Raw genomic sequence first — 24,780 nt, 5'->3', positions numbered from 1 at the left:
ATTTTAATTTCTAGTTCTGGTTTTGAACAGTGAACATTACAGATTTATCTCTATTATCATCCTGTCTTTTCAAAATGAGTTTGAAAAGGTCATTCTCTTTTTTACAAGCTAGAAAGTACCCTTTGTACAATGAAGACTCAAATTGTATCTTATCATCATGTCCTGGAACACTTCTCTGAAAGAATATGATGTCACTTCCTTCATTATCAATGTTATCAGGAGGATTCATTTCCTATAAAGAAAAAAACTGCTTAATTTTTTTAGGACATGACTGATTTGAATATGTGCAATTTATTGTGAAATACTGTATAGAACTAAAGAAGTTCATATTCTCAAGAATTAAGAAAAAAAATCTCTGAATGTAGGAATACTGATCTCCCCTCCCTCTTAATCTCTAATCTTCCATTCTTCTTGACCACTTTGGCTTTCCCCACTATGTAATGCATATTTAGGTCCAGGCCTCTGTTTTTCCCAATATATCCATCAGATGATTTCCTTCTCTCCTTTCCCATTCAGTGGAGTCCATTATTTGCTCAAGACGAAGTAAAGTTCTAGCAAAGGCCACAGCCCTTTTAGGCTAATATCAGTTCCTATCTTCTTCAACCATTCACAGCTGTAGACTTTGATGACCTTCAGCCATGAGCCTAGGGTAGCTCCAGTTTGTGAACCAACTATGAGAGAGACAGGAAGGAGCAGGAATCTCAGCTGCTTCCTTCAGTGGAGACAAGAACTGAAACCGGCTGTAAATAGACCTGTTACTTGTTCCAGGTCTTGGTCAGCAACTTTTGGTGCTTCCCTGCCAAGCACTTCATTTCCATAGTAGTCCTGAATTTCTGTCCTGGAAGTAGTCTGTCTCTTGGCTGGACCCTGCCCTGGGAGGTCACATGCTGATTCCTACATCTAAGTGGCAGAATGGGGTTTTCCGAAGAATGGCTAGATCTCTTGAAACTATAGCCCTGCTGGTCACTTAACTGATAGTACTGCCTGTGCCTTCCCCATTAGCGCATCATGCATACTTTTCAGGATGGACTAGAAAATGTGAGCACCTCTTCAGGTTCTTTCCATGTTAATCCCAGAACCAGTAGAATATTTGAACTTTATTTTCACCCCCTGGTAGCAAAGATCTTCATGATCCTAACCAAGGACTGACAAAGAGCCCTCCAAACCCAAAACAGCATCCTGGTATCCTCCTTAGATGCCTAAAAGGACCTGGATTTCCCCCCTAAACTTCTCAACTGGAATTTATAAAGCCATAACTCTTGACCTTTGTCCTTTATCAACAAGTGTGGATCTGATTTAATGACACTATAAACTAGTTCTCCCTTTCTATTTGCCAAGAACTATGTCCATCTTCCTGACACTGCCCCAGTTGCTCAGGAAGAGTCTACTTACATGTGAAAGTGAAGAGTTAGTTGCTTAGTCATGTCTGACTCTCTGTGATCCCATGGACTACAGCCCACCAGGCTCCTCTGTCCATGGGATTTCTCAGGCAAGAATACTGGAGTGGGTAGCCATTCCCTTCTCCAGGGGATCTTCCCAACCCAGGGATTGAACCTGGGTCTCCTGCATTCCAGGCAGATTCTTGACCATCTGAGCCACCAGGGAAGCCCCCACTTACATATAGATCAGGCTTTTCCCAGTTTCTGAATCTGTCTCGCAGCTGAATTAGTTTTCCTCTATCCCACGTGGCTTGAGCTTGGCCATCTCCCTCCTTCCCTTCTGATTTTGTTGCTAAGTAACAACTTGCTTAATCCTCTCCACCCTGTCTGTCTACCTCCAGGCTTCTAAAGCCATTACAGTAACTGAGCTTCCTGACTGTCAGATCAGGGAACAGGGATTCCATACTGTCACTTGAAGGGGTGGTACTTTGCTTGGAAGGGAATGGCTAAGGGTTTTTTTTTTGGAGGCTCTATTTGTTACAGATGCACTGATCTTACTTGGATTATATTTTAGTGTGGCTTTTCCCTCTGTCCCAAGTTGCTCCTTTGCATGTCTGTGAAGGTCTTACTTTAACTTTCAGTGGGAACTGGGTGATCTTTATTGTAGTTCTTTATTGGCAAATCTCCACTCAGAAAGTCTTCATGACATGAGATTCCCTTTTGAAATACTGCCAATATGTGAGCATCCCCTGGCTGCTCTCACTGGGAGGAAAGTTTTCTGAGTCAACCTATATCTATAGTTGGTTGTTTATTTAATAATAATGGAAAAAATAGAGAAAAATAATGATGGTGAATAGAGAAAAAAGCAGTGGCCAAAAAGAATTTATATCTGGCTTTGAGATATATCATACCATTGCTTTACAACTGATCCTATTAATTTTGGTCACTTAGATTAACATTGAAAATAATATATATCAACTGAATGTTATGTTGCAAGGTTATATCAAGACTTAGGCTAAGAAGCAGGAACAAAATGATTAGGGGTTAAAATATTATCATCATAGTTTATACAGTAGAAGATTTACAGAAGAACTATTAACTTCATTCCTTGCAGCAGGACTTATTCTGGAAAATCACATGCAGTTCTTAAAATAAAATAATTCATAAAGTATTCTGTGTTATTGTTTATCTATAGGTTGATTATTCAGAAGACCTGGATTATGAAACAAGTGTTGAAGACCCTCTTTCCCTGTGGCAAACTCCGAAAAACTATGATGTTACTACAGTAGGTTAAAGAGTTTAACAATTTTCAGTAATGATTTTAATGGTTCTCTACTTGCTATTCTTGTCCAGATGAAAGGTGGGACTGGGGATATTTGGGCTTTCTAATTTTGCACATAAATATGACTAAAACAAATTAAGGCTCAGTCTTACCTTAAAGGAAATAATTTTGTTCTCACAGGAGAGAGTAGACATTTTCTTACACTGCACAGAGATGGTTACAGCCAGACCTCTAGTGAGGCTGTCCTTATACATATATATGATAAATATGGTCTGGGGTGCATTATCTGAAATAAACATTAATAAATAAGAACACTAGTTAGAAGAATTTTTGCAAATAAGTATTTAAGGGAGTTAGCCAAAAGATAATCCTTAATAGGCCCATTTCCAATCCCATACTCTGAGATTCAGCCACTTAGCAGGAGACTATATACAGTGATTCATACATTCTTTAAAACATATTTAAGTATGTATTAAAATACAAATACAGCAGCTTTTTAAAGTATGTTAGAAATATTCTGAATTTTAAAAGATTGTCTTTAACTTTTAAACACTAAATAGAATATTAAAGCTCTATCTGTTAAGATAAAAATTCAGCATTTTTCAAGAGTGCACCATTCACTTTTCCCACTCTGCCTAAAGTCTCATATTTGAAATTCATACCCTGGAAGGCACAGTAAACTTATACATTTTCTAAGGCACTCTAAATTTCTGGTGGAAGACAGACTTACTTGCAGTGCTTATATATTTATATTTAATGTTTAGTTTTGAAAATGTTATCAGCAGTTTCAGCTATCACCAGCAGATATTAAGGATCCAACTCAATGAAGATCACATAGAGTTAATGCTATTATAGTGAAGGGATTGATGATTCAAGGATAGGTTCAAACAGTGTGACCCCTAGCACTATCTTTATTGCATCATTTTTTCAGCCCAACTAAAAAATATGGATTCCCTATAAAGTTTCTTGTCAGTGAAATTACACCACTATGACTTTTCATGTAAGCTACTGTCTATCACAGAAAATGTAAGCAGTTAAATGGAATAAGAAGAAGTAGCTTGTTATTTCCATATTTACAAATGTATATTAAAAATACCTGAACAGTCAGAATCAGGCATATCCTCAAAGACAGGTTGATTTCCCTGGCTAATGAAGAGAACTTGGTCGTTCAGATTTCGTATGATTGAGAGCTTAGGTTCAAGCTTGCCAAAGTGATCTGATTCCAGGTCTTCTAAAATGCACATGAAATCTCATTAAAAAATTTTTTTTTCCCAAGTTTACAAATAGGTATACTACACATTCCAGTTTTTAATAACAATCACAATTTTCTGTATAAGAAGCTAAGGTAAAATTGTACAGTGTTTTTAAATGGACTTCCAGGGGCACCTTGATTCGTGTTATTACTCAGAACCACTCTATTTTTTAAATCTTCGAATATCCTGCTTTTGACCACAATTTTCTATCTTTTTAGTCTTCTTAACACTTTTCTTTCACTTTTTCCTGACTCTTGATTTTCTTCCTGTCTTCCCTTCCTTCTCTATGCAGCCTGGACCTCATGATTCATCATTTATACCCTTTTGCCACTGTCTTAAATCCCAAACTCATTTGTCTTTCCACTGCAGAACTCTAAACCTGGCTGCTGAATGCACTGCTGGTAACCAGTCATACAAATGTACAAATTGGTGCTATAACGAACCTTCTTTTCTGGTTCAACATTCTCTTCCATAGTCCACAGCTGCAATTTGAAGCCTTCTTCGTTATCCTCAGGATCTCTACACCATCATCTCTGCTTTCACTTTCAGCAAATGATTTCCTGCTACTTCACTTACAAACTTAACTAGGGCATCACCTCTTATTTCCTCTACCCTTCTCGTCTCAAGGGATATGTGAAAACGGGGCCTCTTCTGGTATCTAAGGCCAAATTCATCTGTGTGTAACATGTACTTTCAATGAATCAATCATTCCCTCTCTTCCATCGACTCAGCAATTTTACTTACTGTATTTTATCCTGAGGAAATAGCAGACAAACGTGTAAATATTTCTCTACAAGAATGTTTATGGGGTGACTTTTTAAAAATTTTTTATTTATTTGGCCATGTAGGATCTTCGTTGTGGGAACTCTTAGTTGCGGCATGTGGGATATAGTTCGCTGACCAGGGTTTGAACCCAGGCCCCCGTGCATTGGGAGCGTGGAGCTTAGCCCCTGAACCACCAGGGAAGTCCCTATGGGATGACTTTAATAATAAAAACAACTGGACACAACTTAAATGTTCATCAGTTGGGAATTGATTAAATAGATTTTGATATTTCCTTACTATGAATTATCATGAATTTAGTATAATTATAATTTAAAACAATTATTAATTGCCATGGAAAGATGTCTATGTATATTATATTAGAAAAAGAAGTTTAAGTATGGTATTTTATTGATATATATATATAAAACATCAAAATAATAGCAATGAATATTTTGAGGTTATTTTCATGTTTTAATTTTTCTTAATTTTCTAATCTTCATTGCCTGAATTATTTATTATAAACAAGTATTTTTATAATCAGAACAACATAAAGCTTTTCATTTTGAGATTTAAAGCACCTCCATCAACAGAATCCCACTCTAAAGCCTGTCTTGTTTCTTTCCTCCTTGTAGTAGCTGAGCTTCTGGTAAGAATTTTATGTATCATTTCCTTACTTTCCATTCACAATTCTACTCATTGCAAGCTTCTACTCACTGGCTCCATTTTTCCATCAAACTGCTTTCACCAAGATCACCAAACTCCCTGTTGCTAATTATAATAGATGCTTTCTGGCTATCGATTTTCAAGGCTGCAAAATTCAACACAGTGCCTATTATCTCTGTCCTGAAACGCTCTCCTGGGGTTCCATGGCATTCTCTGGTTTTCTTCTTCCTCTCTGGCTACTCTGCTCTGTTCTTTGTTAGGTTCTCTTTCTACTGAATCCTTTAAATATAGGTATTCCTCAGAGTTTAGTCCATGACGTTTACTTTCTCATGCTACGCATTTCCTCCAATTTGTCATTGTTACTCTTATAGCTCCAGACAACGTTTCTATATGTCTCTCACATCATGTGCAGCTCAAATTTTTATCCTGAGTTTAGAACCACATGTCCAAAAATCTACTGGACATCTCCACTAGGAAGTCATACAGATAAGATCATCATTCACCATCACTAAATCTATCATCTGTCTTCCTCTTTGCCTCTCAAACCTCTCCACCTTGCTCTTCCTCCTGTGTTTCCTATTTCACTGAATAGTACAGATTGCCTATGTGAAAAAACATAGGCATCATCTTTTCTTTCTTTCCATCCCCTTCAAAATACATGTCCTATTGATTTTTCCACGTTTGTTTTTAATCCATTCACAGCTCTTCAATGGCACCCCACTGTGCCTATCTTAATTCATGTCACCATCATTTCTTAAAGGGGCTACAATAATAGCCTCTTAATTGGCATCCCTCTTTTACTGTCCACACGGCAATTCTTTATAGAATAGAAGCTAGAAGGAATTAAAATTCAATCTTAACTAAAGTTAACATCCAGAGATATGATCATGTTAATCTTTCAATTTTAATGAATGACATGGTCTCCTTGAATAAAGTTTATATTTTCTATATTTCCCTTGCAGTTTGTGCCATATGACTAAATTTGAGTCAATGGAATATGAGTGGACTTAATGTTTACAACTTGTAAATAGAGCCTTTCTTTGAAAAGAGTGGACCTGTCTTCCTCTTATTTTGAACACTTTCTTGCTAGCTGGGATACAGGTTCAGAAAGTGTGATGAAGATTTTCAAGTATGTAGATGAGTTCAACAACTAGGGGATGATGGAAGAGAAAAAGAAAAAGTTTAGATTCCAATATCATCAGGCTGTATCCAGCCATACTAATACTGAACTGCTGCCTACTTGGATTTATATTCACGAGAAATTTTTTTTTTTTATCTTATCCAGTTACTATATTTTGGGATCTCTTTGTTACAGAAAACTAATTTGTATCCTACATCATACATATTGTGCTTAATGAATCCCCAAAACCCAAACATAAGGCTGAGATTCCATATATCAGAATAAGAGACACTTATGGATCTGCATCCTATTTTTCATTCCTCTCTCATTATTTTCCTACTGCTGCTCTATTCCCATTCTGACTAACTCGAGTTCTTATATATGCCATGCTTTCTTTTGCATCTTGATATTTGCATGTGTTCATCTCTCTGCCCAGAATACCTTCTCTTGGCTAACCCCTATTGACTTTTCAATTCTGTCCCTCCTTCAAATTGCCCTTCCAGAATCTACTAGACTAAGTTAGGTGCCCTTCTATGTGCTCCCATAGCATCCCCGGCCTTTCTAACACTCCATATTCCAACTGCCTTCCTAATGGGCCTGCTTCTCCAATTAGAACTGTGTTTTGCTCACCATTGTATCGGAGTGCCTAACATAGTGCCAGGGATACAGATGCCAGTACTTGCTGAATCAAGTAAATAGGTATAGAGCAATCTTCCAGAAACATGAGGAGCTATATGGCAATAGTATCACAATAAATCTAGAGAAAGGAATAGTATTTTTCAAAAGTCCCTGTTTTCTATTTTTGGTCTAGTAGGGATCACACTACGAATGGGGAAAGTGCAATTTTTAAGGAAAAGTATGAGAAACTGGTGACCTTTAATAATTCGGGGGTCTGTTAGGAGATCATAGGCTTTATATGGGTATGAGCCTCTCTGAATGCCAGAGGGACAAGGGTTGGGTACATTCACTTCTTAGGAAGACTTACTGACTCAACCTCACTGGTCTGTTTGCTCTACCCTCCCCCTTCTCCACTACTTCCGGAATTGCCTGCACCCTGGGAACCTGCCAGGCTTCTTTCCAGACCATTCTGAAGGGGAGGGTTGAAGAAGGAAGATGTTCCTGATTTTAGGCAACAGTTCTCATTCTTCAGTACCCTGTTCCTATATACACCAGAGAACACATGACTTTCTGCTAATCTCAGGATCTGCATAACAGGCAAGGTCTATTTTGGAGATTCTAATAGCTGAGAATTTCCTAAGCTGGGAGAAACATATTTTGTTGGAAATTCTTTTTTGTATCCCTTATAGTCGTCTTTATTCCGAGGCAGTGCTAGTGAGTACACATTCCTTTGAGGGAATATTAGCTTCTCAAATAGACTGGTATCAGTTTCTATCAGCTGAGAATGGTATTATGGCTGTGTCTGTGGGATGTTTACTCAAGTAGCTATCTATTTTGCAAAGAAAGAGAAATAAAGTTATACTTTACCGCCATTTTCAGCTAAAGGGGGAAAAAAAGAAACAAAATATGTTAATTCTATATTTAAACTCAGAATATCCTCTCACAAACCCTTTTATTACTCTTTTCTGCCCCTCTGTATTCTCTAACCCATATCTTACTGCTTATGGCCTTTGCTGGCCTCCATAAAAATATATAATCATCCAAAAGTTTCCATAAAATGAAGCTAATTAGACTTGGTATGTTCTTGGGTATGGTAGGTTTAAAACCTAAATCTCGGATTCATAAATTTAAATTTGTAGCTAAAAAGAAATTTTATAAAGTGATAGATTTTAATCTTAAATTTATTGCTTCAATGGAAAGTCACCAAAGAATTTTCTATGAAGCTTTCAAGTGAAGCCCAACTGCCCAGGGAAGACTAATCGTAAGAATCTGTTTTTATTTGTCAAACGTATTTACATAAAATAACTCACAGAACTCTAGATTTAAGATACATATCTCTTATGTAATTTGCCAGTTTGCTTTGGGAAATTGTATTACCCAAATGTATCTGATTTAGTGGGATTTTCATGACATGCACCTGCAGCCACCTTCTGGGTGGGCTACTATGAACTAATTGCTTGGAGAGGTGGCAGGACAAAGTATTGGGACCTTGGACATACTACGATTAATTTCTAGAGGCCCAATATTTTTTTCCAGGGAAGTGTGTATATTACAATGGAATCTGGTAACAAAAACCAAGTGACTTAATAGTTTGCCTATAACATATTTTCTAGATGAATTGTTGTTCAGTTGCTCAGTCATGCCCGACTCTTTGTGACCCCATGGACTGCGGCATACCAGGCTACCCTGTCCTTCACCATCTCCTGGAGCTTGCTCAAACTCTAGTTGAATACATGTGTCTAAACCCTGTATTTGGCCCACTGTTTTGAACTTACCTACAAAATAAAGTGTATTGTTAATAAATTTCATTTCCACAAAGCTGATGCAATTGTCTTCTACTGGTTCTGCAGCCATCTTTATGCCTAGTGAAAGCAAACAGTCATCTGTTAAAAGGTAGTGATTATTTCTTTTACACAAAAGGAATCTTTTACCACTTACAGCCTCGTTCTGTTCTACCTCCAATTTCAGAAGTCCAGCATGCTGATGAACACTCTGGACATTTAATAAATGACAGGAGTCTTCAGTTTATGAATGCATGTGTTCAAATGTACTCTTGCAAACCATTAGATATTTGAAATCTAGATAACGGAAGTATATTCTCATTAAACAGTGTTATAAAGGGAGGATAAGTTGTCCATTATTGAACTGATTTACTATTCCGGTATTTTGTTAGAAATATACATATATTATCAGTATAAACATAGGAAACACATCTAATCCTGTCCTTTAACTAGGGACTGGTTCCATCTCTGCCTTACAACCCACGGGATTCTGTGAGTGAAAGACTGAAGACTGTGACTTCACTGTCAAAGTGCTAAAGGTGAGGCAATGCTAAAAATGGTGTTTCTGCCTGGAGGAGGGGTGAGGTAGAGAAGGTTGAAGGGCTCTGCGTCTTGATGGCTCCCTCTCTGAGCCAGAGGAGCTTTTGATCTGGAGTCTGGACTGGACTATGTTATGCTTTTAGCACAAGTAATACATAAATTCAATCTTTCTGTAAAAAAATAATCAAATATAGAATTTGAAAATGCTAAGAATTTTTTTGCTCTTTTCCTCTGTTCCACTCCACCCACCCTCACTCCAAAATAGTATGTATCCTTCCAGACCTTTGTTTATTGAGCAAGGGTTCTAAATCTGGGAAATCTTTGAACTTGGATGGGGGAAAAAAAACCACACAAATATTTTCACCAACTTCTAACTGAAATTTAACAGTTCCTTCCATTATGCTTCAGGAAACAAACCACAGTATTATACACAGTATCTGTGACTATCATTAATAGACATATATATTTTCTACTGTATTATAATTGTTGCAGAGATCTTGAAATATGGCTCATTACTACTTTGAAACATATGGAAGTTATTATTTTCAATGTGACATCTTGTTATTTAATGTACAAATAAAGACTCACATATAAACCTATTAAAATTTGTTAAAAATTTTTTGGTAACTCTTTAATTATGAAGGATTTCCTTTCTAATCCTAAGTATTTAATTTTATGCATATAAAATCATGATTCTGAAAAGGACTCCACAGACTCACCAGATTGGCCATAGGAGGGTCCATGTCACAGAAATGATTAAGAAATTCTACTCTAGACTTCAGAGGTCCATGGCTCCCTGAGGATAGTTATGGTTGGTCCTCCAAGGAAGATGGTTAGGACAAAGTTGTCAATTGGTTTATACGCCTATACTTAGAGGTGACTCAAATTTTTTCTAGCACAGTTTGCTAGAGGCCAAACATATATAGAAGGAGGAAATTAAAACTCAGTTGAAAACACTTAACTCATATTGCTGCTGCTGCTAAGTTGCTTCAGTCAGGTCCAACTCTGTGTGACCCCATAGATGGCAGCCCACCAGGCTCCTCCATCCCTGGGAGGAGGTGGATGTTCAGCGACTGAACTGAACTGAACTGAACTGATTCCATTATATACACCACATCTTCTTTACCCATTCATCCGTTGATGGATACTTATGTTGTTTCCTGTTCAGTTCAGTTAAGTTGCTTGGTTGTATCCGACACTTTGTAACCCCATGGACAGGAGCACACCAGGCTTCCTTGTCCATCACCAACTCCTGGAGCTTGCTCAAACTCATGTCCATTGAGTTGGTGATGCCATCGAACCATCTCATCCTCTGTTGTCCCCTTCTCCTCCAGCCTTCAATGTTTCCTAGCATCAGGGTCTTTTCCAATGAGTCAGTTCTTCACATCAGGTGGCCAGAGTATTGGAGCTTCAGCTTCAGCTTTAGCATTTGTCCTTCCAATGAATATTTAGGACTGATTCCCTTTAGGATTTACTGGTTGGATCTCCTTGTAGTCCAAGGGACTCTCAAGAGTCTTCAACACCACAGTTCAAAAGCATCCATTCTTTGGCACTCAGCTTTCTCTGTGGTCCAACTCTCACATCTGTACATGACTACTGGAAAAACCATAGCTTTGACTAGACAGACCTTCGTTGGCAAAGTAGCATCACTGTTTTTTAATATGCCATCTAGGTTGGTCATAGCTTTTCTTCCAAGGAGCAAGCATCTTTGAATTTCATGGTTGCAGTCACCATCTGCAGTGATTTTGGAGCCCAAGAAAATAAAGTCCTCACTGTTTCCATTGTTTCCCCAACTATTTCCCATGAAGTGATGGGCCTGGATGCCATGATCTTTGTTTTCCGAATGTTGAGTTTTAAGCCAGCTTTTTCACTCTCCTTTTTCACTTTCATCAAGAGGCTCTATTGTTCCTCTTCACTTTCTGCCATAAGGGTGGTGTCATCTGCATATCTGAGATTATTGATATTTCTCCCGGCAATCTTGATTCCAGCTTTTGCTTCATCAGCTTAGCATTTCATATGATGCACTCTGCATATAAATTAAATAAGCAGGGTAACAGTATACAGCCTTGATGTACTCCTTCCCCAATTTGGAACCAGTTCATTGTTCCAAGTCCGGTTGTAACTGTTGCTTCTTGACCTGCTTACAGATTTCTCAGTAGGCAGGTAAGGTGGTCTGGTATTCCCATCTGTTTCAGAATTTTCCACAGTTTGTTGTGATCCACACAGTTAATGGCTTTAGCATAGTCAATGAAGCGGAAGTAGATTTTTCTTTGAAATTCTCTTGCTTTTTCTATGATCCAGTGGATGTTGGCAGTTTGATCTCTGTTTCCTCTGCCTTTTCTAAATCCAGCTTAAACGTTTCTGGAAGTTCCTGGTTCATGTACTGTTGAAGCCTAGCTTGGAAAATTTTGAGCATTACTTTACTAGCATGTGAGATGAGTGCAATTGTGCGGTAGTTTTTACACTCTTTGGCATTGCCTTTGTTTGGAATTGGAATGAAAACTGAAATTTTCCAGTCCTGTGGCCACTGCTGAGTTTTCCAAATTTGCTGGCATATTGAGTATAGCACTTTAACAGCATTATCTTTTAGGATTTTCCATATCTTACCTATTATGAATAATCCTGCAATAAACATAGGTTTGAATATATCTCTTTGAATTAGTGTTTTTGTTTTCAATACTCAGAATTAGAATTGCTAGATCATATGATAATTCTATTTTTAATTTTTTATAGTCTGCAGTAATTTACATTTCCACCAACAATGCATAGAGTTTCTTTTTCTGCACATTTTTGCCAATACTTGCTATTTATTATTCTTTTGATAATTTTGAGAGATATGTAGATGATAAGTCATCTTTCTGATGATTAGTGATACAGAACATCTTTTTATATACCTGTTGGCCATTTGTATGTCTTGTTTGGCAAAATCAACTCAGATTCTCTGACCATTTTTAAAGTCAGGTTTTTTTTTTGTTGTTGCTATTATTGGGTTTTAAGAGTTCTTTATACACTTTGAACATTAATCCCTTATTGGATATGATTTGCAAATATGTTCTCCCATTCAAATGTTGCATTTTACTTTTGTTGATAAGTTTTCTTCACTGTGCAGAAGGTTTTTTGTTTGACATAGTCTCATTAGTTTGGAGTCAGAGCCAAATATATATATATATATATGTACTGCCAGACTGATGTCAAGGAGATGTCTGCTTATGTGTTCTTCTAGGAATTTCATGGTTTCTGGTCTTACATTTAAGTCTTTAATCCACTTTGAGTTATTCTTTCTGTAGAGTGTAAACAGTGGGCCAGTTCAATTCTTTTGCACACAGCACCAGTTTTCCCAATACTTATTTATTGAAGAGACTGTCGTTTTCCATTGTATATTCTTGCCTCCTTTTTCATAGATTACCTGGTCATATATATGTGGGTTTATTTCAGGACTCTTTGTCGTTTCATTGATCTATGTGCCTGTTCTTGTGTGTGTGTGTGTGTGTGTGTGTGTGTGTGTGTGCTAATACATACTGTTTTGATTACTATAGCTTGCAATGTATTAGCAGTTTGAAATCAGGGAGTATAATGCCTCCAGCTTTGTTCTTCTTTCTCAAGATTGCTTCAGTTATTCAAAATCTTTTGTGGTTCCATACAAATTTTAGGATGTATTGTTCTATTTCTGTGAAAAATGCCATTGAATAGGGATTGCATTGAATCTGTATATTGCTTTGGGTAATACAGACATTTAAATCATATCAATTCTTCCAATTCATGAGCATGGACTATATTTCCATTTATTTGGATATCTTTCATTTCTTTCATCAGTGTCATATAGTTTTTGGCATTATAGGTCTTTACCTCTTTGACTAAGTTTATTCCTAGATATTTTATTTTTTTTGATGTAATTGTAAATGGGCTTGTTTTCTTAATTTCTCTTTCTTGTTCTTTGTTGTTAGTGTATAAAAAACAACAATATTTGTATACTGATTTCGTACTCTGCAATTTTACTGTATTAGTTCTAACTTTTTTTTGTGGCGTCATGGGGTTTTCTATGTATAAAATCATGCTTTCTGCAAATAGTGACAGTTCTACTTCTTCCTTTCCAACTTGGACATCTTTCATTTCTTTTTTTTTTTCCATTTCTTTTTCATGATGAATTACCCTAGCTAGGAGGGCCCATACTGTGTTGAATAAAATTGGCAATAGTGGGTATATTTATCTTGTTCCTGATCTTAAATAAAAAAATTTCAGCTTTTTGATGTTGAGTACGATGTTAGCTGTGGGCTTGTCAAATATGGCCTTTATTATGCTGAGGTGAGATCTCTCTATACTCACTTTGTTGAGAATTTTTTGTGTGTGTGTGTGAAAGGGTATTGAATTTTGTCAAATACTTTTCTGCATTTATTGAGATGATCATAAGAGTTTTATCCTTTGTTAATCTAATGTATCACATTGATTTGTGGAACTGAACAACCCTTGCATCCCTGGAATAAATCCCACTTGATAATGGTGTTCAGTTCAGTTCAGTTCAGTCACTCAGTCGTGTCCAACTCTTTGCAACCCCACGAATCACAGCACGCCAAGCTTCCCTGTCCATCACCAACTCCCAGAGTTCACCCAAACTCATGTGCATTGAGTTGGTGATGCCATCCAGCCATCTCATCCTCTGCTGTCCCCTTCTCCTCCTGCCCCCAATCCCTCCCAGCATCAGGGTCTTTTCCAATGAGTCAACTCTTTGCATGAGGTGATTTCAGCTTTAGCATCATTCCTTCCAAAGAAATCCCAGGGCTGATCTCCTTCAGAATGGACTGGTTGGATCTCCTTGCAGTCCAAGGGACTCTCAAGAGTCTTCTCCAACACCACACTTCAAAAGCATCAATTCTTTGGCACTCAGCTTTCTTCACAGTGCAACTCTCACATCCATACATGACCACTGGAAAAACCATAGCCTTGACTAGACGGACCTTTGTTGGCAAAGTAATGTCTTTGCTTTTGAATATGCTGTCTAGGTTGGTCATAACTTTCCTTCCAAGGAATAAGCGTCTTTTAATTTCATGGCTGCAGTCACCATCTGCAGTGATTTTGGGACCCCCAAAATAAAGTCTGACACTGTTTCCACTGTTTCTCCATCTAATTCCCATGAAGTGATGGGACCAGATGCCATGATCTAAGTTTTCTGAATGTTGAGCTTTAAGCCAACTTTTCACTCTCCATCTTTCACTTTCATCAAGAGGCTTTTTAGTTCCTCTTCACTTTTTGCCATAAGAGTGGTATCATCTGCTTGTCTCCTTAAGGTTTGTCAATTTTCTTTATCTTTTCAAAGAACCAGATCCTAGTTTCATTGATCTTTTCTATTATCTTTTGGGCTTCCCAGGTGCCACCGTGGTGAAGAACCAGCCTGCTGGTGCAAGAGATGCAGGAGACACAGGTTCGATCAATCCCTATGTCAGAAAGATCCTCTGAAGAAGGAAATGGCAACCCACTCCAGTATTCTTGCCTGGAAAAGAGGAGCCTGGTGGGCTGCAGTCCATGGGGTTGCAAAGAGTAAGACATGACTCAGCACACATGCTTGCACTTTGTCCTTTTAGTTTGTACTTCACTTATTTCTGCTCTGATTTTCATTATTTCATTCCTTCTGCTGACTTTGGGCTTAATTTGTTCTTTTTTTCTTTAATTGTAAAGTAGGATCATTTATTTGAGATTTTTCTTGTATCTTGAAGTAGTCCTGTATCACTATAAACTTCCCTCTTAGAGCTCCTCTGGCTGTATCCCATAAGTTTTGGCATGTTAATTTTCCATTTTCACTTGTCTCAAGGTAATTTTTAAATTTCTCTTTTGATTTGTTCATTGACCCTTTGGTTGTTCATAGAATGTTTTTTAATCTCCACATATTTGTGATTTTTCCATTTTTTAAATAGATGATTTCTATTTTCAAACTACTGTAATGAGAAAAGATGCTTGACATGATTTTGATCTTAAGTTCATTAAACTTATTTTGTGGCCTAACATATGATCTATCGTGGAGAATGTTCCACATGCACTTGGGTGCACTTAAGTAGAACGTATATTCTGCTGGTTTTAGCTGGAATGTTCTGTATATATCCATTAAGTTTGAAATAAGTCTTGTAGGCAGCATATAGATGGTTCTTATATTTTTATCCATTCAGCTACTTTCTGTCTTTTGATTGGAGAATTTAGTCCCCTTACTTTGAAAAAAATTTATTTAATTGGAGGATAATTACCTTACAATACTGTGATGGCTTTTGCCGTACATCAACATTAATCGATCATGGGTATACATGTGTACCCCCATCCTGAACCGCCTTCCCACCTCCCTCCCCACCCTATCCCTCTGGGTTGTCCCAGAGCACTGGCTTTGGGTGCCTTGTTTCATGCATCGAACTTGCACTGGTCATCTATTTTACATATGGTAATTACACGTTTCAATGCTATTCTCCCAAATTATCCCACCTAGTCCCTTACCTTTAAGATAATTATTGATTGGTATGTACTTATCACCAATTTGTTAATAGTTTTCTGCCTGTCTGCCTGTTTTATCATTTCTTTTTGTTTCATCATTTGATTTCTTCTCTGTTTGATGACTTTCTATAGTGTTATGCTTAGATCCCTTCCTCATTTTTGTGTGTGTATCTACTATAGATTTTTGCCTGGTGGTTACCATGAGAGCGATATCTAAACAGCTTCTACATGAAATATATACTCTAAGTTTATAAGAAGTTTGAATGTATTATAAAACCCTACATTTTCATTTCTACATTTTTATGTTTTGATGTCACACTTTAAATTTTTTACTTTCTATAATCCTTAATTAGTTATTTTGTAGTTTTAAAAATTACTTTTGTCTTTTAATCTTTATACTAACTTTGTAAGTGATTAATCCACTAATTATTATATGTTTACCTCTATAATGAGATTTTTACTTCATCTATTTCTTGTTCCTAATTAGTACACTTTCTTTTCAGCTTAAGAAAGTCCCGTTAACATTTTTTGTAAGACTGGTTTAGTGGAGATGAACCCCTTTAGCTTTTGTTTCTTTGAAAAGTTATTTATTTTTTTACAGTTTTGAATGATAAAACTTTCCAGGTAGAGTACTCTTGGTTGGAAGTTTCTTTCTTTCACCAGTTTGAATATATCATGCTTCTCTTTTCAGGCCTGCAAACTTTCTCCTGAGAAATCTGCTGATACTCTTATGGGGCTTCTTTTGTATGTAATAAATTGCTTTTCCTTTTGTTGTTTTCAAGATTCTCTCTTTAACTTTTGATATTTCAATTATAATGTGTCTTGGTGTCTTTGCATTTTTCTTTTTTTGAAACTCCCTGGATTTCCTGGATCTGGGCATCTGTTTCATTCTCCAGATAAGGGAATTTTTCAGCTATTATTTTTTCAAATAAGTTTTCTGCTCCCCTTTCTCTCTCTTCTCCTTTTGAGAACCCAGTAATGTGAATGCAATTCTGCTTGATGTTTGTCCCACTGGTTCCTTAACTTCACTTTCTAAAATTTGTTTTCTATTTTGCTGCTCTGTTTGAGTAAGTTCTACTGCCTTGTATTTCAGATAACTGATTCATCTAGTCTGCTGTTGAGTCCCTCTAGTGTATTTTTCAGTTTAGTTGTTGTCTTCTTCAGTCTGTGACTTCAGTTTGGTACTTTCATCTATATTCTGTTTGTTGAGGTTTTTACTGAGTTCATCCATTCTTCTCCTGAGTTTGATGAGTATCTTTATGACCATTACTTTAAAATATTTATCAGGTAAATTACTTATCTCCATCTCATTAAGATTTTCTTCTGGGGTTTTATCTTATTCATTCCTTTGGAAAATATTCTTCTCATTCCTTATTTTGCTTGACTTTCTGTATTTGTTTTTATATATTAGGCAAAGCGGTTATCTCTCCTAGTCTTAAAGGCATGACCTTGTGTAAAGATGAACCTTATTATTTAACCTTGCCCTAGTTCTTGGCGGTCACTCAACCTTCGTGGTTGTATATGTAGCCTGATTTATTCTTGATAGGTCCCAAGTGTTGAGGGACCTGTGAGTATTTCAGAGGAAGAGACCTCAGTTAGCACCTAGCTTCAGGCTGATTAGAAGCCAGACTCCCAGGCAGCAGTTTTTAAGGTATGTAAATATATATTGCCCTGTGGGACTGCAATGATAAATTCTGCTAGCCACCAGAGCTAGCCATCTGAAGGTGTCCTTTTGACTACAGTTGGCAAAAATCAGGGCTATCGTAGTGTGTGTGAGATCCTCTCTTGTAGGTGCCAGTGAACTGCAGTAAAGCCAAAGAAGAGTGCAGAGATGGTTCCCCCCTAGCTTTTAGATGAGCTAAACGTGAACTGTGCTCTTCATCCTGAAGCTCAAGGACAAGTTGTTAGTCCTTTTTCACACGGACACTGGAGGTACATTTCAGTCTGCTGTCTGTGCAGCACCCTGAGGGTGGTAGTCTTCTGAGAACTCCCCATTTGATTGTCTCAGATTCATGGGACCTAGAAATGCATTCCCTCCAGCCATCAAAATAAAGAGGTCTAGGAACATTCCCCCATGTGGGCTGTGTACACCTGCCTGGCCTTGGCAGGTACAGGATAGAAATATGGGGGTGCAGTGTGCCCAGTGGTATTAGCAGGTTATAGGGAGAGTGCCAAGACAGCACTCGTCTGTGCCAGTGCTAGCAAGATAGAAGGAAATTGCCAAAACAGCACCTGCCAGTGTCTTCATCCAGGTGGAGAGAGTACTAACAAGCTCCTGCACCTTCCTCAGATGCTTTAAGATTAGCAAATGACTCTTCTTTCACATTTGGTCTGGGTGCTTTTCAAACTGCTACTTTTATGATGGGTCCTATGGTAAATAAATCTGCACACAAGCCCTTTAAGAGCAGAATCTGTTTCCCACAGCCCCGTGGTTCTCCTGGATATAAACTCTACTGATTTTCAAAGCCAGATGTATTGGGGGCTTATCTTTTTGGTGTAGTTCTCAAGGGCTGGGGTGCCTGCTGTGGGGCACTGACTTTTTGCTCCTCGAGGAACAGCTCTGCTTTATGTTATCAGTCTCTGTTATGGGTTGCTGCACCCTAAGTGGGGTTCTTGGTGAAACCATGTTTCTCCATCTCCTACCCATCTGGATGTGGCTCTTTTATCCTTTCTTGTGGAGGAAATTTCAGCTAGATTTTAGGTATTTTTCAGAGGGAATGGTTTATATGTAAAACAGATAGTGGGAACTTGGAGCTTAGCCTGGTCTCTGTGATGACCTAGACTGGTGGGATGGGAGTGGGCAAAAGGGAGGCTCAAGAGGGAGGGGAGGGAGTCTATATATATATAGACTTATGGCTGATTCATGTTGCTCTTTAGCAGAAAGCAACACAACATTGTAAAGCAATTATCCTCCAATTAAAGAAAAAAACAAGAGAAAGAATGAGATGTTGGAATATCTAAGTGCCTTGATGAAAGGGATCAAGGCAAAGTGGGGGTGGGGATATTGAAAATAAATGGCTGAGATTTCCAAAGAAAATTACACCTTCTAGACAATTTCATAAAAATATGGCCTCAAATATTTTAACATGGTTTGTAAATATATCCTTTATTATTTTTCCCCCTGCTAGAATGTAAATTCCATAAGAGTAGGAATATCATCAGCTTTAGTTTTGTGAACCTGATGTGTAGCAGACATCTGATAAATGCTTGCTGAATGAATGAATAAATATCTAAAATTATAATAAAAATAATGCCACAATAACCTGTTTGTCTCAAGAGCTTCTGAGATGTTTAAAGAATAGCCTCACTTACAATATGCCAATGTGAAAGCAAATATTTTTACCAGGTAGAAGAGACACTTCTATGTGGCAATAGTGTTAGCAGTTCACAACTCACTTGGCCTACCAGCTTTGAAACCATCATTCTAAACAAATTATTTAATTTGGAGTTCACATATTTCATTTTGCCTATAAAGTGAGATTATTATTTTCATTTTAAATTAGTTTGATTCTGCCCAGTTCAATTCAAATAAATGCAATTTGCAGTGTAGTTAAGTTTGTCAAAAGCTTGAAAAGGAGAGTAGGCTAAAGAATTTGAACTTTTTTTCTGAAAGTACTGACTTATTTTCAGTAGAAGAAAGACATGGTGAAATTTATGTTTCAAAGAGCTCTCTCTGGCACCAGTATAGAAAATAGATTTGATGAGATATTAGTGAATTTGGACAGAGGCCAGAAAACAGCTGCAGAAACAGTTTTAACAAGCTAAGAGTTGATGAGTCTACAAACTAAGGCAGTGGCTGTAGGCATGATTCAAGAGAGATTAAGCAGCATTTTTTAGCTGATTACTTGCAGGTCAAATGGAAAAAGGAGGAATTGAGGATGACTTCAAAGTTTCTGGGCAATTTGTTGAGTGATTACCTTATTAAGAAAACAGAATGAAAGACAGTCTTGAGTAGAAAATTATTAAATCAGTTTTGCAAATCTAAGAGATCAGTATCACGGAAGTCAAAGAGCAAAGGAACTTCAACGAGAAGCAGCTGGTTGGAGTCAGAAGCTGTAGAGTCCATAATTTACACACAAGCTTAAACTTGTTCATTGAATTTGGCAATTAGAAATTTTTGATATCAGTAGAACAGTTTAGGGAATGCGGAGGAAGGGAAGGCAAGTTGACAAAGATCTAGAACAGAATGAGATGAAAAAAAAAAAGTAAAGACACTGAATATAAACTGTTCTTTTAGGAAGTTTAACTATAAAGAGAGAGTGTGGCAGTTACTGGGGGATATATAACTTGCAAATTACAATTTCTGGCTCCAGATCCATAGTCCCAACTGTAGGATATACTAATGAATTACCTTCTCAAGTATGTCCAAATAACCTGTCTCAAACTGAAACCTGGGCTTCCTAGGTGGCAGAGTGGTAAAGAATCTGCCTACCAATGCAGGAGACACAGAGATGCGGGTTTAATACCTGGTTGAAGATTCCCTGGAATTGGAAATGCAACCTGCTCTAATAGTCTTGCCTGGAAGATTCCAAGGACAGAGGAGCCTGGGAGGAGTCCATAAGGTTGCAAAGAGCTGGATGTGAACGACCTACCCAGCGAAACTGAAACCTGGGAGTTCTTCTCAATTCCTTTGTTTAACCTTCTCCTGTCTCAAAAATACCATAGATTTGAACTCAGAAATGTGCCTAGAATTTGGTGTCTCCTCTCCATCTCCACCAGCACTATTTTAAATCTAGCCTTTGTCATTTCTCATATCTTCTATTTCAATTTCCTCTCCTTGTTTTTCTTCCTTTCAGACTCTCCCTCACTCCACTGTCTAGCCAGTTATTTCCCATCAGGCCAAAATTTCCCCTCCCTTTTTTGCCTGCCAAACCCTTCTTCACTGTTTATTCTTTAAGTCACAGCTCAAACATTTCCTCCAGGAAAACTGACTCATCCACACTGAGTTAATCCTTCTCTCATCAGTGCCCACAACCCCCTCCCTGTGTTCATGCTTCTAAAATAGTTCTTATTACCCTGAATTAAGATTACTTTGATTACAAATAGGTCTACCCATCTTCAATCTGAGTTTATTTAAGACAATGAAATGCCTTCTGGGTTTTTAGTCTTCAACACCTGGAAAGAGTTTATCACATAGTAGGAGCTCAAAAAATGTTAAATAAATGTTTTCTATGATAAACCTTGTTGCCATGACAACACTGTGTAAAGAGACTGGTAGAAATTTTTTTTTTATCTTAAAACTCTAACTCTGGGACTTCCCTGGTGGTCCAGTGGTTAAGAATCCACCTTGCAATGCAGGGGACATGGGTTTGATTCCTGGTCAGGGAACTAAGATCCCACAGACTGCATAGCAACAAAATCCACGTGCCACAGTTGCTGATTCCATGCTTCAGAGTCCGAAGCAACTAAGACCTGACACAGCCAAAAAAAAAAAACCACCAAAAAAACTTAAACCATCCGAAAGCCACTAAGAAAGGGAAAGAATAGGGAAGTCTGGAGACAGATTTTTAAAAATAGAATTTCTCAAATATTCTTCTTTTTTTCTCTAGTATTAATAGTTTTACTTTCTCTTTTATTTCATGCAAGTGTTTATTTTGAATTCTTTATTTTCTTAGCACTTTTTTTTGGTTAGATCTTAAAACATCTAGATTACAAGTATTGTGTTCCTCTTCCGCTCCCACTGCCCTCAATTTTCCTCTTTTCCTTTCTCATCCATGTTCCTTTGCTTTCTTTAATCTATAAAAAGTATAGGTTCCATCAGATAAAAATGCTTTGAATATTTCAGGCTAAGATTCTGAGATTATTAACTTTTTCTTTTTAAAGAGTTATAAACTACTCCAGACAGATTCTTCCAGGAATATGCAGGGGTAATTGATTCTTTGCATCAATAAAAAGTTTTAGTTATACAAGCCTTGGAAACTAGCCAGAGGCTAGTGAATGGTAGAAAATCATTCATCTATCATAAATGGTGATTAAACCACATATGTTCCAAACTTTTCTGGGGTAAGTCATTTAATTCTGAGGGTCTCAGTTTCCTCATTTGGACAAGAGAGTGTTGAATGGTCAATATTTGAGGTTTTTTTTTCCCCTAGCTCCAGCATTCTATAATTCTAGATTCTAGTTAAGGTTGCAGAGAAAGAGGCATTTATATGCGGCAAACACTCTAGTAACCACTTCCTCATAATTCAAAAACAATACATACCAATGGAATATTTATTATGTAACCAGCTTTATTAAGCCAAGGGAATTTAAAAACATACTATCAGATTAAAAGTCAAAATGTCTTGAAATTGAAAAGCAATAATGATTATGTTTATCTTTGCTGTGGAATTCCAATTCTGTGGAATAGGTACGGGATGAAATGAGGAAGCATGTTACCTAACTAATTCCCTAAAATCAGGTAGGTAATCATCTCGACAGCAACAAGGTCAAAATAGAACTCTTCAGTTTATAAGTCATTTTGTCCTTCAAGATTTTGCCATCTTAATGAAGGTAAGTATGTGGGCATGGTAGAGGTGGGGAGTGGAAGAAGACTCAGGTAAAAATTTAGGTAAATATTAAATGATAAAAGGTGTACAGTGTATAATCAACTGCTAAATACAGACTCAAAGCAAGAAGCCAAAATAGAACGGCCAGATTGACCTTGTGTGAAAAGGAGAATTGAATTTAATCCTGATTGCTTGATTGAAGAGATGGAGTGCAAGGAAGAGCATTTAGGTGATAATTAACACCATACTGTGGTGAGAGGTGGACTGAATGGAGCTATTTTTTTTGACTGCAGTGGAACAATTTTGCTGTCCTGCAGTGAACACAAGGTAGGGTGGGTTAGACTGTAGAGGGCTTGGAAAAATCACAAAGAACATATTTAATCTCACAGGCAATAGGAAAGCAGATTACTGAGCTGGCAATGACACGAGGAAAAAGATTAGAGACAGGCTATGAAACTCTGATAAGAATTCATGAACGAATTAATATAAGAATTCATAATATTTACATAGGGATATTATGGACAAGCCAGATTTAAAAAGATATTTTGAAGGAAGATTTAATAATCTATTAAATAATCTATTAAATCTTCCTTCAAAATATCTTTTAAAATATCTTTTAAAATCTGGCTTGTCCATAATATCGAGTTGGACTATGAAGAAAGCTGAGCGCCGAAGAATTGATGCTTTTGAACTGTGGTGTTGCAGAAGACTCTTGAGAGCCCCTTGGACTGCAAAGAGATCCAACCAGTCCATTCTGAAGATCAGTCATGGGTGCTCTTTGGAAGAACTGATGCTCAAGCTGAAACTCCAATACTTTGGCTACCTCATGTGAAGAATTGACTCACTGGAAAAGACCCTGATGCTGGGAGGGATTGGGGGCAGGAGGAGAAGGGGACAACAGAGGATGAGATGGCTGGATGGCATCACTGACTCGATGGATGTGTTTGAGTGATCTCTGCGAGTTGGTGATGAACAGGGAGGACTGGTGTGCTGCAAGTCATGGGGTCCCAGAGTCGGATACAACTGAGCAAATGAACTGAACTGAACTGACTGAGATAGTTGCAGGTAGGCGTGGGCTTCCTGGTAGCTCAGATGGTAGAGAATCTGCCTGCAATTTAGGAGACCAGGGTTTGATCCCGGGGTTGAGAAGATATCCTGGAGAAGAGAATGGCAACCCACTCCAGTATTCTTGCCTGGAGAATTCCAAGGAGAGAGGAGTTTGGTGGGTGAGCTACAGTCTATGGGGTCACAAAGAGTCGGACACAACTGAGCAACTAACACACATATACAGACGGCATAAAGAAGAATTTAAGAATTTAAGAATCTTCATTTAAGAAATGAAGATATTACTCAGCCCTTTCCTTGCTGTGAAATAAAATTCTCCTGGGAATGCTATAATATTGTCCAATGTAGCACAGCATAAGGGTGCTGATGCAGATTCCATCAAGATTTCATATGAATAATTTTTTGTTTTTAAAATAGTTGATTCAGAGTTGAGGCTCCCTTTATAGAGAAGCTTGTTTAACATTCTAAAGCAACGATTCTTGAGGGTTCATGAGGTCAAAGAAATTTTCAAAATAATTCTAAGATGTAATTTGTAATTTTCACTTTCATAAGTGTACACAACAGAGTTTACCAGGGGCTACATTTTGTGTGATATTGCATAGACTGAATGCAGAAGCAGATGAGAATACACCTGTTTTTTTTTTATTAGGCCAGATGTTAAAGAGATTTGTAAAAATGAAAACAATTTCACTCTTCACAGGAGATTTTTTCTTTTTGTAATATATAGTTATCCATAATTTAAAATGTTATTTAGTTATTTATGCTAACATGTCATGTGCCTATTGTTGTCTTCAAATAAACAGGTCATTATTTTTTACATTTCTCAGTTTTAATTTCTAGTATAGCAAATGACAGTAATACAAGAAATAGCCCAGAGAAACAAAAATTCTTCAGGATCCTCAATAATTTTTAGGAGTATAAAGAGGTCATGGGATCAATATGTTTGAGAACATTTCCTCTAAAGTGATACTCTCCAAGAGTGGCCAAAAGAGAGAAAAAGATTTTTCTCTGACTTCGCTATCTATGTTCCTTATGTTGTTACCAACTAGTCTCCCATCATAGTGATGTGAGAGAAGTTAAATTCCTCTCAGTCGCTTTTCTATCTTATCACTTACTTCTCATCTCCATGCTTGAGTTTCTAAATAGCAAGTAATGATATTTCTTACCTGTGCTCAATAGCTTCCTAGGAGAGGAAACGTGATCTGAAAGGTTTGAGGTCCTTTTCTTTTCCGTATAGAAGACGGCAGCAGAAGCAGGCAGCCAGGAGAGCTGAAAGCACTGGAAAGCAGAACTCTCTGCCGGTCCGGATCCGACTGCTGTCTGGGAAGGAGGGGGCGTAGCCCTAGGGAGAAAGGAGG

The 24,780-nt window shown here is 37.5% G+C and overlaps 1 protein-coding gene across 1 annotated transcript; it reads right to left on the bottom strand.

Moving 5' to 3' along the window:
- On the bottom strand, positions 1-24,611 carry IL18 (interleukin 18; the record flags this gene model as incomplete). The annotated part of the gene is given in 6 exon segments (NM_001285544.1): positions 1-232; positions 2,814-2,947; positions 3,758-3,889; positions 7,948-7,959; positions 8,856-8,942; positions 24,589-24,611. Coding segments are annotated over 5 exon segments (579 nt in total). The 5' UTR covers positions 8,935-8,942; positions 24,589-24,611.

The sequence above is a fragment of the Capra hircus genome, chromosome 15 (assembly GCF_001704415.2).
Source record: "Capra hircus breed San Clemente chromosome 15, ASM170441v1, whole genome shotgun sequence".
NCBI lineage: Eukaryota > Metazoa > Chordata > Mammalia > Artiodactyla > Bovidae > Capra > Capra hircus.
Note: the sequence above shows the minus strand (reverse complement) of the source record. Positions and strands in the feature narration are given on the sequence as shown.